The sequence below is a fragment of the Bufo gargarizans genome, chromosome 3 (assembly GCF_014858855.1).
Source record: "Bufo gargarizans isolate SCDJY-AF-19 chromosome 3, ASM1485885v1, whole genome shotgun sequence".
Taxonomy (NCBI): domain Eukaryota; kingdom Metazoa; phylum Chordata; class Amphibia; order Anura; family Bufonidae; genus Bufo; species Bufo gargarizans.
In genome coordinates, this window is record NC_058082.1 from 619226190 (window position 1) to 619241401 (window position 15212).

At 43.7% G+C, this 15212-nt stretch overlaps 1 protein-coding gene across 1 annotated transcript in view; it reads left to right on the top strand.

Annotated features, from left to right (window-relative positions):
- LOC122930873 (stomatin-like) overlaps nt 1-15212 on the top strand; it is a 71659-nt gene that overhangs the window by 17611 nt on the left and 38836 nt on the right. Inside the window, exons 2-3 of the mRNA XM_044284543.1 lie at nt 9556-9686; nt 14279-14376. Of these exons, the coding sequence (XP_044140478.1) occupies nt 9556-9686; nt 14279-14376 (229 nt within the window). The remainder of the gene's footprint in view (nt 1-9555; nt 9687-14278; nt 14377-15212) is intronic.

Consider the following 15212-nt stretch of genomic DNA (forward strand, 5'->3'; position numbering starts at 1 on the left):
TAACCTGATCATTTAAAATAGGGGATACCCTAACCATACCCCTGGATACCTGTCACGGTTGGTGTTGCAGAAAGCTGGAACTTATAAATAAACATCCGACTGGCTTGATCCCAAACTAAGGAGCATATGGGTGAGCCCTATAAAACCCTGAGAGCTCTCCCTGACTGCTATGCCCATGCAAAGGTCTTTAAGGGAGACGATTGCATGCCCACGTACCTAATACTATGTGACCCCTGAAAACCCTATGATAGTGAGGGGACACGACCACCGGCTCCCTGAACTTAATACGGACGAAGTCAGGGTCAACTAGAATCAAGCCAGCAAGGAAACACAAATAAAGGAAACAGACTTATCTGAGGAATCAGCAGAAGAAGCCTCCAGCAGTGAACACTATCCAGGAAGAAGTATAAACCGCAAAGTGAGGCAGTATGGGAGGGAATATAAATGGAGACAATTAGTGTAAATAGGTGACAGCTGGGAGAAGGAAAGGAGATGACAAAGTGAAACCAAAACAAGGAACGTCATGCAGGTAGAGAAGAACATCTAACAGACCTTCTTACAGAACTGGCGGTGACAGTACCCCTCCCTCTACGGGTGGACTCCGGACACTCAGAGCCCACCTTCTCAGGATGAGACCTATGGAAAGCCCTGATAAGACGAGTGGCCTTAATGTCTGCCACTGGGACCCACATCCTCTCCTCAGGACCATACCCCTCCCAATGAACGAGGTACTGGAGAGAACTGCGGATAATGCAAGAATCCACAATCCTAGAGACCTGAAATTCAAGATTACCATCAACAACAATCGGAGCAGGAGGCAAAGAGGAGGGTACAGTGGGTTGGACATAAGGTTTTAATAGGGACCTGTGAAAAACATTATGGATCTTCCAAGTCTGAGGAAGATCAATACGGAAGGCAACGGGATTGATGACGGACAAGATCTTGTAAGGCCCAATAAACTTAGGACTCAACTTCCAGGAGTGAACCTTCAGTTTAATATTCTTTGTAGACAACCACACCAGATCACCCACATTCAGGTCCGGACCAGGCACACACACGTCTCTTATCCGCCACACGCTTATATCTCTCACTCATCCTCTTCAGATTACCCTGAATCTTTTGCCAAATAAATAACAAAGACGAGGAAAATCTGTCCTCATCAGGTAAACCAAAAGACCCCTCTCCAGAGAATGTCCCAAACTGCGGATAAAACCCATATGCACCAAAGAATGGTGACTGGCGACGGTTATTTAAAGCAAACTCAGCAAGGGACAAAAAAGAACACCAATCCTCCTGATTCTCCGCCACAAAATAGCGCAGATATGTCTCCAGATTCTGATTGACGCGTTCGGTCTGACCATTCGACTGCGGATGAAAAGCAAAAGAGAACGACAACCGAACCCCCAAGCGAGAACAGAAGGCCTTCCAGAATCTGGAAACACATTGCGTGCCCCTATCAGAAACGATGTCTGAAGGAATGCCATGCAATTTAACAATGTGATCAACAAACGCTTGCGCCAGCGTCTTAGCATTGGGTAACCCAGGAAAGGGAATGAAATGCGCCATTTTGCTAAAACGGTCCACTACTACCAGAATCACAGTCTTCCCCGAGGAACGAGGCAGGTCTGTAATGAAGTCCATGGACAGATGCGTCCAAGGATGGGAAGGAATGGGTAACGGGAGGAGAGAACCCGATGGCCGTGAATGAGGGACCTTGGCACGAGCGCAGGTCTCGCAGGCTGCCACAAAACCCTCAACCGTCTTATGAAGAGCCGGCCACCAGAATCTCAGAGCAATGAGATCCACTGTGGCTCTGCTCCCCGGTTGCCCAGCAAGGACAGTATCGTGGTGCTCCTTAAAAACCTTGTGTCGTAAAGAGAGAGGCACAAACAACCTCCTAGGGGGACAAAGATCAGGAGCCTCTGCCTGGGCTGCCTGAACCTCTGCCTCCAAATCAGGATAAAGAGCAGAGACGACCACCCCTTCAGCCAAAATGGGACCCGGGTCTTCAAAGTTCCCCCCTCCCGGAAAACAACGTGTCAGGGCATCCGCCTTCACATTTTTAACCCCAGGGCGTAACGTAACAACAAAATTAAACCTAGAAAAGAACAAATACCATCTGGCCTGTCTTGGGTTCAGACGCTTGGCCAATTGCAAGTAGGCCAGATTCTTATGGTCTGTAAACATGGTAATAGGGTGTCTGGCTCCCTCTAACCAATGGCGCCATTCCTCAAAAGCTAATTTGATGGCCAACAACTCCCTATCTCCCACATCGTAATTTCTCTCTGCAGAGGAGAGTTTCCTTGAGAAAAAGGCACATGGTCGCCATTTGGCAGGAGAGGGACCCTGAGATAAGACCGCACCCACACCCACCTCAGAAGCGTCCACCTCAACAATAAAAGGTAGAAAGACATCAGGTTGTACCAAAATGGGAGCGGAAGCAAAACTCTCTTTGATACTAGAAAAGGCTTTAAGCGCATCTAACGACCACGAAGAAAAATCTACCCCCTTTTTAGTCATATCAGTGAGTGGCTGGAACTTATAAATAAACATCCGACTGGCTTGATCCCAAACTAAGGAGCATATGGGTGAGCCCTATAAAACCCCTAGAGCTCTCCCTGACTGCTATGCCCATGCAATAGTCTTTATAGTAGACAATTGCATGCCCACGTACCTAATACTATGTGACCCCCAAAAAAAACTATAATAGTGAGGGGACACGACCACCAGCTCCCTGCACTTAATACGGACGGAGTCAGGGTCACCTAGAATCAAGCCAGCAAGGAAACACAAATAAAGGAAACAGACTTATCTGAGGAATCAGCAGAAGCAGCCTCCAGCAGTGAACACTATCCAGGAATAAGTATAAACCGCAAAGTGAGGCAGTATGGGAGGGTATATAAAGGGAGACAATTAGTGTAAATAGGTGACAGCTGGGAGAAGGAAAGGAGATGACAAAGTGAAACCAAAACAAAGAACGTCATGCAGGTAGAGAAGAACATCTAACAGACCTTCTTACAGAACTGGCGGTGACAATACCCTTCTGGGTCACTGCTGCTAGGTGGCCAGAGGGCCCTGTTGACACGGGAAGCTGCAACTGCTGCTGCACTTTGAGTATCTAATGTACATAATGTGAAGTGAACAACTTCAGCATACCTCAAGCCTGGTATTACTGCGATAAAGATCAAATATGGTCAAGATAGGTAACCCCAAGGCAGGTGAACACACCAACAACCCGAAATCCAGGGCAAATAGCAGGGATATGGAGAAATTTTTAAAGAAAGCTGCTGCCACATATGTCTCCAAGATGATGCTGACGACTCCACGAGCGGCGAGCCAGAGACAGCAAGAAGAAGCAAGCGGAGGTGAGAATGAATCGGATAATTTCCTGATATCTTGCTCATACCTAAGAGATTCTGTCAACCTCGCTAGCTACAGCACTGGAACCTCTGAGCGCCGACTTAATGGTTATAAAACAAGATGTCCGCCATATAGGAACGCAACTAGAATCTCTGGAGGACTCTCATGCAACAATCCTCCAGCATCAGGCTGCAGTAACGCAACGCTTACAAATCTATCAATCCAACCTGAACAACATATATAATGCGATTGAAGATCAAGAAAACCGTGGGAGACGTAATAATTTACGATTCCGTGGAATCCCCAAAACGGTTGGTGCTGGCGATATCCCCAATACAATCGCACAAATATGCCTGCAACTTTTAGGCCCAGATTCCGCCCACAAAATCATTCTAGAGAGGGCACATAGAGCCCTTTGCCTGAAACCGCCTCTATCTGAGCCACCAAGAGACGTTATCTGTAAATTCCTCAGCTTTCCTGTGAAAGAGGAGATATTATCTAGAGCAAGAGACACCAATAACATCATATGGGATGGCCACGAAATCCTTGTGTTCCAGGATCTAGCAATACACTGAAAAAAAGAAGAGCAGTTAAACCTCTGACAGATCTGCTAAGATCACGCAAAATCCTATATCGTTGGTCTTTTCCATTCGGCCTATCTTTGATGGTCGCAGAATTCAAATTGCCTCTTTCAGTGACTTGAGCGCAGTCTACAACCATCTACAGATCGAATCACTGGCCATCTCTAACTGGGATCCCGTTCAAGAACTCACAGACCTCCCGGAACTGCCAAGACAAGATCCCTGGGAAAGACAACGCACTCCCAAGTCTACTAGAGATAGAAGAGACAAAAGGAATACTACTCCCAGACGACTCCCAATAGGAGACTGATATATCTAAACCATACACAATGGAGATGTCTTATCCAGCCTAAATCATCTCCTCCAGATATTATGCGTTTATTGGCCTCTAGCTCTTTACCTTACTAGCTCACTCTTTTAGGACCATCTACCCCCTTCCCTTTCTTCCACCTGTCTAGATTCTTCGAGTCATTGACCTGATCCTCATTTCTACCGTAGGGTGCTGTAACACACTACTGTCCCTTTTTTTCCCCCTTCTCTACCCACCTATCCTAGTCACTTCTAGCTAAATAATACAAGTTGTACTCAAAAGGCTATCTATGCTTAGATTAGCCATATATGTATTAACCTGTTACTGGTTATTTTGTTCTGATTCTGTTTCTTGTTACAGTGAGTGCTCCCTAACATACAGTACAGACCAAAAGTTTGGACACACCTTCTTATTCAAAGAGTTTTCTTTATTTTCATGACTATGAAAATTGTAGATTCACACTGAAGGCATCAAAACTATGAATTAACACATGTGAAATTATATACATAACAAAAAAGTGTGAAACAACTGAAAATATGTCATATTCTAGGTTCTTCAAAGTAGCCACCTTTTGCTTTGATTACTGCTTTGCACACTCTTGGCATTCTCTTGATGAGCTTCAAGAGGTAGTCACCTGAAATGGTTTTCACTTCACAGGTGTGCCCTGTCAGGTTTAATAAGTGGGATTTCTTGCCTTATAAATGGGGTTGGGACCATCAGTTGCGTTGTGGAGAAGTCAGGTGGATACACAGCTGATAGTCCTACTGAATAGACTGTTAGAATTTGTATTATGGCAAGAAAAAAGCTGCTAAGTATAGAAAAACGAGTGGCCATCATTACTTTAAGAAATGAAGGTCAGTCAGTCCGAAAAATTGGGAAAACTTTGAAAGTGTCCCCAAGTGCAGTCACAAAAACCATCAAGCGCTACAAAGAAACTGGCTCACATGCGGACCGCCCCAGGAAAGGAAGACCAAGAGTCACCTCTGCTGCGGAGGATAAGTTCATCCGAGTCACCAGCCTCAGAAATCGCAGGTTAACAGCAGCTCAGATTAGAGACCAGGTCAATGCCACACAGAGTTCTAGCAGCAGACACATCTCTAGAACAACTGTTAAGAGGAGACTGTGTGAATCAGGTCTTCATGGTAGAATATCTGCTAGGAAACCACTGCTAAGGACAGGCAACAAGCAGAAGAGACTTGTTTGGGCTAAAGAACACAAGGAATGGACATTAGACCAGTGGAAATCTGTGCTTTGGTCTGATGAGTCCAAATTTGAGATCTTTGGTTCCAACCACCGTGTCTTTGTGTACAGAAAAGGTGAACGGATGGACTCTACATGCTTGGTTCCCACCGTGAAGCATGGAGGAGGAGGTGTGATGGTGTGGGGGTTCTTTGCTGGTGACACTGTTGGGGATTTATTCAAAATTGAAGGCATACTGAACCAGCATGGCTACCACAGCGTCTTGCAGCGGCATGCTATTCCATCCGGTTTGCGTTTAGTTGGACCATCATTTATTTTTCAACAGGACAATGACCCCAAACACACCTCCAGGCTGTGTAAGGGCTATTTGACTATGAAGGAGAGTGATGGGGTGCTGCGCCAGATGACCTGGCCTCCACAGTCACCGGACCTGAACCCAATCGAGATGGTTTGGGGTGAGCTGGACCGCAGAGTGAAGGCAAAAGGGCCAACAAGTGCTAAACATCTCTGTGAACGCCTTCAAGACTGTTGGAAGACCATTTCAGGTGACTACCTCTTGAAGCTCATGAAGAGAATGCCAAGAGTGTGCAAAGCAGTAATCAAAGCAAAAGGTGGCTACTTTGAAGAACCTAGAATATGACATAGTTTCAGTTGTTTCACACTTTTTTGTTATGTATATAATTCCACATGTGTTAATTCATAGTTTTGATGCCTTCAGTGTGAATCTACAATTTTCATAGTCATGAAAATAAAGAAAACTCTTTGAATGAGAAGGTGTGTCCAAACTTTTGGTCTGTACTGTATGTCTCTCCAGAAATTACACAGTGGAATCCTCATGAATCCTCTCTGCTTCACCCAGGGAGGCTGAGTATATATATTTTTAATCCACACCTTATGACATACCAAATAGAGCAGAAACATCACCTTTCTGTACGACTATTTAACCATGGCTAGTCTCAAAATAGTTTCTTACAATGTGAAGGGATTTAATTCACCTTCCAAGAGATGCCAGATCCTTTCACATTTGAAGAAAATAGATTGCTCTGTTCTTCTCATACAAGAGACCCATTTTAAATTCAACCATTATCCAAACCTTTCATACTCTAGGTTTCCTACCTGGTTCCATTGTGGATCTGACTCCTCAGCCTCCAGGGGTGTAAGCCTGGGTTTAGTAGGGATTTACCCTTCACCATATTCAAGACAGTGAAGGCAGATATATCCTAGTGAAAGGCAAAATCGCCAACCAAACATATACATTCATTAATATCTACGCCCCTACTGTAAGTCAGATTGGATAGTTCAAATCTCTCTTTCCAATAATAGAATCCTTCAGGGATGGTGTGGTTGTCCTGGGAGGAGATTTCAATGTTACATTAGAACCCCAATTGGATTCAACCTCTCAAAAGATCTGCCCTATCCCAGAAAGCTCTCCAAATCATTCACAGAAATCTCCAAAATGCCCACTTGAATCCTTAATCCCTCCAACCGGGACTACACCTTCTTCTCCAATGTACATGGCTCCTATCAAAGATTAGACTATCTGTTCATCTTAAAAGAACACTTACAACTGTGCCAAGAAACCCTAGGATCTATTCATCTATTGGACCACTCACCAGTGTTCCTGAAAATCTCTACTTCCCAACAAGATCCCCGTGCTTTTAAGTGGCGGCTCAATAAACAACTATTATCCACTCAAACTCAGAGGGAGCTGGTGCAAAAACTGCTGGATGAATATTTCCTATTAAATTCCCTCCCAGAAACCTCCCCCATGTAGTTTGGGATGCCCACAAAGCTTATATAAGAGGCCAATTCATCAGCATCGGAGCTAGACTCAAAAAAGAGAGGGAAGCCCAGATCGATGCTTTGTTAGAAGAGATACACAAATCTAGAACTTCTTCATAAACACTCATTAGTTACCTCCCACTTAACGAAATTGACAGATCTTAGGTCAGAACTTAAGAACTTTCTGAACAAGGCCTCTGCGAAATACTACCTACATTCACAGTACAAATATTTTGCACATGGAGACAAAGCGTCCAAATTTATGATGAGCCGAATCAAACATAAGAAAGCCCAAAACTACATCTGGAAAATTAGTAAACCAGGAGGTGATATAGCAGTCACAACAAAAGATATAGCCAAGCAATTCCATAATTTTTATCTTGAGCTATATAACATCTCTCAACATGACCCGAATAAAGATCCCACTTCATCCCAGAGCCCTGTTGATACCTTTCTTGGGCCCTTAACACTCCCCAAACTAGATAATACTCAGAGGGAATCTCTGCAATCTCCTTGTAACCAATCATTGCAGGGGTCCCCTCTATCATCCGACATGACCAAAGCACATATAACAATCATTCCAAAAGAAGGGAAGGATCCAGGTCAATGTGCAAACTACCGCCCAATATCATTACTAAATTTAGACCTTAAGCTGCTGGCTAAAATGTTAGCCACTCGTCTATCCATATTCCTGCCCTCCCTGATACATAGGGACCAGACAGGATTTATTAAAGGAAGAGAGGGTCGCGATAACACAGCAAGAATATTAAACGTATAGCTCCATGCCAAAAAATACTTCCTTCCCCTGGCTTTCTTGAGCACTGATGCCAAGAAGGCTTTTTATATGGTTAACTGGGAATTTATGCAAATTACTCTAGAGCAGTGGTTCTCAACCGGTCTAAAGCCGTGACCCCTTAATACAGTTCCTCATGTTGTGGTGACCCCCAACCATTACATTTTTTTCCTTGCTACGTCATAACTAATTTTGCTACTGTTATGAATTGTAATGTAAATATCTTTTTGACCCACCAAAAACACGCACAGACACCAATACACCAAATGTTAATTCAAATACACAAGTATTCATTCATAACCACAGAACTTTAGCATAAATACAAAATATTTGTAAACCGAATAAATAACTTTAAAATAAATAATAAACAACAAATACCCCCTAAAAAATAAATCTGTGGTGCGCACAGTACCCCTCAAATTAAAAACTCAGTGGTGCTAACAGTACCCCCCCCCCCCCAAAGAAAAAATAAAAAAAAAATCAGTGGTGCTCAGGGTACCCCTCAAATAAATAAATCAGTGGTGCTTCAGGTCTCCCCCAAATAAATAAATCGGCGGTGCTCAGGGTACCCCCAAATAAATAAATCAGTGGTGCATCAGGTTTCCCCCAAATAAATAAATCAGAAGTGCTCAGGGTCCCCCAAATAAATAAATCAGCGGTGCTTCAGGTCCCCCCCCAAATAAATAAATCAATGGTGCTCAGGGTCCCCCAAATAAATAAATGAGAAGTGCTCAGGGTCCCCCAAATAAATAAATCAGCGGTGCTTCATGTCCCCCCAAATAAATTAAGCCTTGCTCAGCCAAATAATTAAAATAAAATTAGCCAGGCTCAGCCAGGCTCAATTAAATCATTGGTGGCAGTGGTGCTCAGCGGCGGTGTCATTAACGAAAAAACTCGGACCTCAGCAGACAGGCGGCCCAACTTACCCTTCCAGACGTCAGGCTCCTTTAAGCACAGGCAGGAAATTCAGAACTACCTGGGAAAACTGGGAACACGTCAGGAATTTCAAGTGTTTGAAGCATTGACCCATCATAATCATATTATTTCTCACTGTTATTGTATACCAATATAATGCGAGACATTCCCTGTATACTTCTGTTAACTCTCATGTTAATTTTAAATGCCGTTACAAAAACTTGATGTATTCTATAAAGCTTTCTAATAAAGCTCTTTTGAAAAAAAAACTAAAATAAAATAAAAATATTTCCGTAAACATGAGAAGTCTTCCTTATGACACAAAGAAGTCATGAGGTGTAGCCCATTAACATGGTGAATCCTGTAACTCAATTCCCGGTGACATGGTCTCTGTCATTGTTGCTGGTGATCCTGTTGCTGTTGAAAATATCATGCAAAAGGTTTATATTACAGTAGCCGTCCGAGACCTGGAAATGATATCTTAGTTACGGTTTATTGTTTACCGCTATAGTCATCCTCTTCTCTATAAGTCGGCACACTACAATCTGAGGATCACCAGACATCTGTGCGAAGGTTAATTGAGATCATTCTTGTTCTTTTGCTTGCATGCACAGTGAGGCAAGACCCCATACTCTGATATGTGTCAAGCCGAATAACAAAGTACAACCAGACATGGAGACCAGCTATGACCAGGAGAAGCCAGAAACATCTGGGAGCAATCCGAGGGATGTAGAGCCTGAATCTGGTAAGATGTGGCTTGTTGGGGCAGTTTAAATACTGTTTTTGGTTTTATAAACTTAAAAGGGTTGTCTCACTTCAGCAAAAGGAATTTATCATGTAGAGAAAGTTACTACAAGGCACTTACTAATGTATTGTGATTGTCCATATTGCTTCCTTTGCTGGCTGGATTCATTTTTCCATCACATTATACACTGCTCGTTTCCATGGTTAAGACCACCCTGCAATCCATCACTGGTGGCCATGCTAGCAATCAGTTGTACCAATCATCGCCCGTGTAAAGGTACCTTTACTTATGTAACAGATATTATCCTGGGCCTTAAGGATACGACCAGGTATCGAGGCTCCCCACATGTGGCCTACTGATTTTACTGCAAAATTGTGCAGTCGTTGGCTGCTGTGGGTCGAATAAACAATTGTAAAAATGTTTTACTTGACTTTTTTAATGGCTTTCAGTAGTTTTTGTCATCACAGTCAGGTTAGAAACTGCTAGATTTATACTTTTTTGGGGGGGATAAAAAATGAGACGCAGAGGAGTTGAGAGAGTGTCTGAATATTATCCTATTTGAACCTTGGGGAATGAGTAAATATCTTCCTAATATCCTCAATACGGTGAATTGTTTCATGGCCAGTTTTGTATCCCTCATACTGTACAAGATGCAGGTGGTGGCAGAATCATCCAATTAACATTATTTCATTTGATATTGTTATACATATTTTGTGTAAGTGTCCTTTCTAATGCTGCACCCTGTGATGTCATAGTAAAGGCGAAAATGCACAGTGATGCCATAGTACAGGGGTAATGCACACAGTAATGTTACAGTACAGGGATAATGCACACAGTGATGTCACAGTACAGGGATACTGAACACAGTGACGTCACAGTACAGGTATACTGCACACAGCGACGTCGCAGTACAGGTATAATGCACGCAGTGACGTCGCAGTACAGGAATACTGCACGCAGTGACGTCGCAGTACAGGGATACTGCACGCAGTGACGTCACAGTACAGGGATACTGCACGCAGTGACGTCACAGTACAGGGATAATGCACGCAGTGACGTCACAGTACAGGGATAATGCACGCAGTGACGTCACAGTACAGGGATACTGCACGCAGTGACGTCACAGTACAGGGATACTGCACGCAGTGACGTCACAGTACAGGGATACTGCACGCAGTGACGTCACAGTACAGGGATACTGCACGCAGTGACGTCACAGTACAGGGATACTGCACGCAGTGACGTCACAGTACAGGGATACTGCACGCAGTGACGTCACAGTACAGGGATACTGCACGCAGTGACGTCACAGTACAGGGATACTGCACGCAGTGACGTCACAGTACAGGGATACTGCACGCAGTGACGTCACAGTACAGGGATACTGCACGCAGTGACGTCACAGTAAGGGATACTGCACGCAGTGACGTCACAGTAAGGGCTCTTTCACATCTGCGTTATTGTCTTCCGGCATAGAGTTCCGTCGTCGGGGCTCTATGCCGGAAGAATACTGATCAGGATTATCCTAATGCATTCTGAATGGACAGTCCGTCCTTCAGGATGCATCAGGATGTCTTCCGTTCCGGAACGGAACGTTTTTTGGCCGCAGCAAATAGCGCAGCATGCTGCGCTTTTTGCTCCGGCCAAAAATCCGGAACACTTGCCGCAAGGCCGGATCCGGAATGAATGCCCATTGAAAGGCATTGATCCGGATCCGGCCTTAAGCTAAACGTCGTTTCGGCGCATTGCCGGACCCGACGTTTAGCTTTTTCTCAATGGTTACCATGGCTGCCGGGACGCTAAAGTCCTGGCAGCCACGGTAAAGTGTAGCGGGGAGCGGGGAGCAGCATACTTACCATCCGTGCGGCTCCCGGGGCGCTCCAGAGTGACGTCAGGGTGCCCCAAGCGCATGGATCACGTGATCGCATGGATCACATGATCCATGCGCATGGGGCGCTCTGACGTCATTCTGGAGCGCCCCGGGAGCCGCACGGACGGTAAGTATGCTGCTCCCCCGCTCCCCACTACTACTATGGCAACCAGGACTTTAATAGCGTCCTGGCTGCCATAGTAACACTGAAAGCATTTTGAAGACGGATCCGTCTTCAAATGCTTTCAGTACACTTGCGTTTTTCTGGATCCGGCGTGTAATTCCGGCAAGTGGAGTACACGCTGGATCCAGACAACGCAAGTGTGAAAGAGGCCTAAGGGATACTGCACGCAGTGACGTCACAGTACAGGGATACTGCACGCAGTGACGTCACAGTACAGGGATACTGCACGCAGTGACGTCACAGTACAGGGATACTGCACGCAGTGACGTCACAGTACAGGGATACTGCACGCAGTGACGTCACAGTACAGGGATACTGCACGCAGTGACGTCACAGTACAGGGATACTGCACGCAGTGACGTCACAGTACAAGGATACTGCACGCAGTGACGTCACAGTACAGGGATACTGCACGCAGTGACGTCACAGTACAGGGATACTGCACGCAGTGACGTCACAGTACAGGGATACTGCACGCAGTGACGTCACAGTACAGGGATACTGCACGCAGTGGAGACTCTGAGAAAAACACATCCGAAGAGAGACCTTTTTGAATCTGTAAATTTGTATTTCTGTGAACGTCACTAAGTGAACTTTTATGTCTGTGTTAAAATAATTATTCTGCTTTAATAGAAAGCCCCTAAAAACTTTCCCGAGAGGTTTGGATCATTGGATTTAATAATGTACCACCTATGTATAAACTTACACACATGGCGTATGGATGCCCACACTGGACAGTGCTGCTACGACTTCTGGTTTATACCTTTCTGTTGGCTGCTGATCCCTTTGCTATTGGGGTACACCTATGCGGTTTCAATCTCCAGTCGCACGCTATACTTCATTGTAAACCATCTTTCTTCGGCTGTTTGACCCATTATGGTTGGAAATCTTTTCTTAGACAATGACAATTTATTGGTAGATTCACATGATGTAATATGTTACTATGTCTTATGCACATTACGCTAACAATGGCGCTAACAAGCTATCTCTGTGCATTTTTATTGTATTGATCCTTTAATATTGAAACAAACTGTATGCGTCAAGACTGTGTGATTCAATACAAAATGTTCTTTTGTGATTTGCCAAAGGAAGTCCTTTAAAAAAAAAATAATCGTAAACCTATATGGTGTCTGCAATTGTAACGGTCTAAAGAATAAAGGTAGGCACAGATCATGGCTTAACAAAATACAGAAAAAAAATTAAAGACTAACTTTTTTTTATCATCTAAAAAAATATTAAAGTTTAACAATATTTGAAATGGTGTCAAATTCCAATAAAAACGACAACTCGTCCATGACAAACAAGTGCACATAAAGTGACGTCACCAGAAAAAAGTTATGGCTCTAGGAATGAAACTGAACAAAATTTATTGTTTTCTGTAAAAATTTGTAAAAACACCTTAAAAAATAAAGTTTACACTTTGCTTTTTTTCTGCAGTGTAGAAATTGACCTGTCGTGCGGATTTTAAAATTAGCAGCATGTCAATTGTTTGTGCGATTCTGCCCCTTCTGCAGAGAGGTTTTCCCCGTAGAATTCAATGAAGTTGTTAACATAAACAGAAAATCCACAGGAAAAAAACGCATAAAGAATGCACCAAAACATTAATAAATACCGTGGATTTATGTGCGGTTTTTTTGTGCGGTTATAGTGCAGATTTCATGCGGATTCTCTGCACACATATCTGCCCCATGTGCAGGTACACTAACGGAATTGCTGTTTTCCCCTTTCCACCCCACCCCAAGTTAATAAATGATACGTATGTACCTAAAATTAGTGGCAAAAATTATGTGAAAAATACAGGCCATCATACAGCTGCATCAACAGGAAAATAAAAAAGTTATGGCTGTTAGAATGCAGCAATGAGAGAACGAAAAAATCTTCTTGAAGACCTAAGATAGGCCAGTCCTTAAAGGGAACCTGTCACCGGGATTTTGGGTATACAGCTGAGGACATGGGTTGCTAGATGGCCGCTAGCACATCCGCAATACCCAGTCCCCATAGCTCTGTGTGCTTTTATTGTGTGAAAAAAACTATTTGATCCATATGCAAATTACCCTGAGATGAGTCCTGTCCCTGACTCATCTCACGTACAGGACTCATCGCAGGTTAATTTCCATATGTATCAAATCATTAGTTTTTTTTACACAATAGAAGCACACAGAGCTATGGGGACTGGGTATTGCGGATGTGCTAGCGGCCATCTAGCAACCCATGTCCTCAGCTGTATACCCAAAATCCCGGTGACAGGTTCCCTTTAAGGGGTTAGATAGGTGCTCAACCACTATGGGCCAGTTTCACACAAGCGCCTGTATTATGGCTGTAAGTCCCGTCTGACCACAAGCCCCTTTGCTGCTGTCAGTTCAGGTCATTAGATCCACGGCGTGGCCATTGTGCTGCCATATTATGCTGATGTGAATGGAGGCTTACACTGAGATATGAGAACTAGAAAGTGTAGGATAAATTATACGGTAATATGAAGCTGCTAATACGCTGCGGTACTTTAAATAAAGTAATCTTCCATTTTTTTCTGTCTTTTAGGAGAGAAAGATACAGGCTGCTTTGGATACTTGTTGATGTTCTTATCCTTTTTGTTGGTTCTTTTTACTTTTCCCATTTCAATATGGTTTTGCATGAAGGTAAATGTCATTATTAAGGGTTTTCCCAGGGAAGACTTTTTTGTAAAAATGGTTGATTTTTTAACCCATGTTGCCTTTACCAATCCTTCACCACTTCTTTTCATGCCCCGGTCTAATGCCTGCTGCTCTTCACCTCCTGGATCCGTCATGGCTATTTGAGAGATAATTTAACCGGATCCGTTCATAATGGAACCAGACGGTTGTATTATCATGACGGAAGCGTTTTTGCTGATCCCTGCCGGATCCAGCAGATGTGAAAGTAGCCTAATAATGCTACAGTGCAGGGATAATACATACAAGGATGTCACAGTGCAGGAATAATACACATAGTGATGTCACAGTGCAGGAATAATACACATAGTGATGTCACAGTGCAGGAATAATACACATAGTGATGTCACAGTGCAGGAATAATACACATAGTGATGTCACAGTGCAGGAATAATACACATAGTGATGTCACAGTGCAGGAATAATACACATAGTGATGTCACAGTGCAGGAATAATACACATAGTGATGTCACAGTGCAGGAATAATACACATAGTGATGTTACAGTGCAGGAATAATACACATAGTGATGTTACAGTGCAGGAATAATACACATAGTGATGTCACAGTGCAGGGATAATACACATAGTGATGTCACAGTGCAGGGATAATACACATAGTGATGTCACTGTGCAGGAATAATACACATAGTGATGTCACAGTGCAGGGATAATACACATAGTGATGTCACAGTGCAGGGATAATACACATAGTGATGTCACAGTGCAGGAATAATACACATAGTGATGTCACAGTGCAGGAATAATACACATAGTGATGTCACA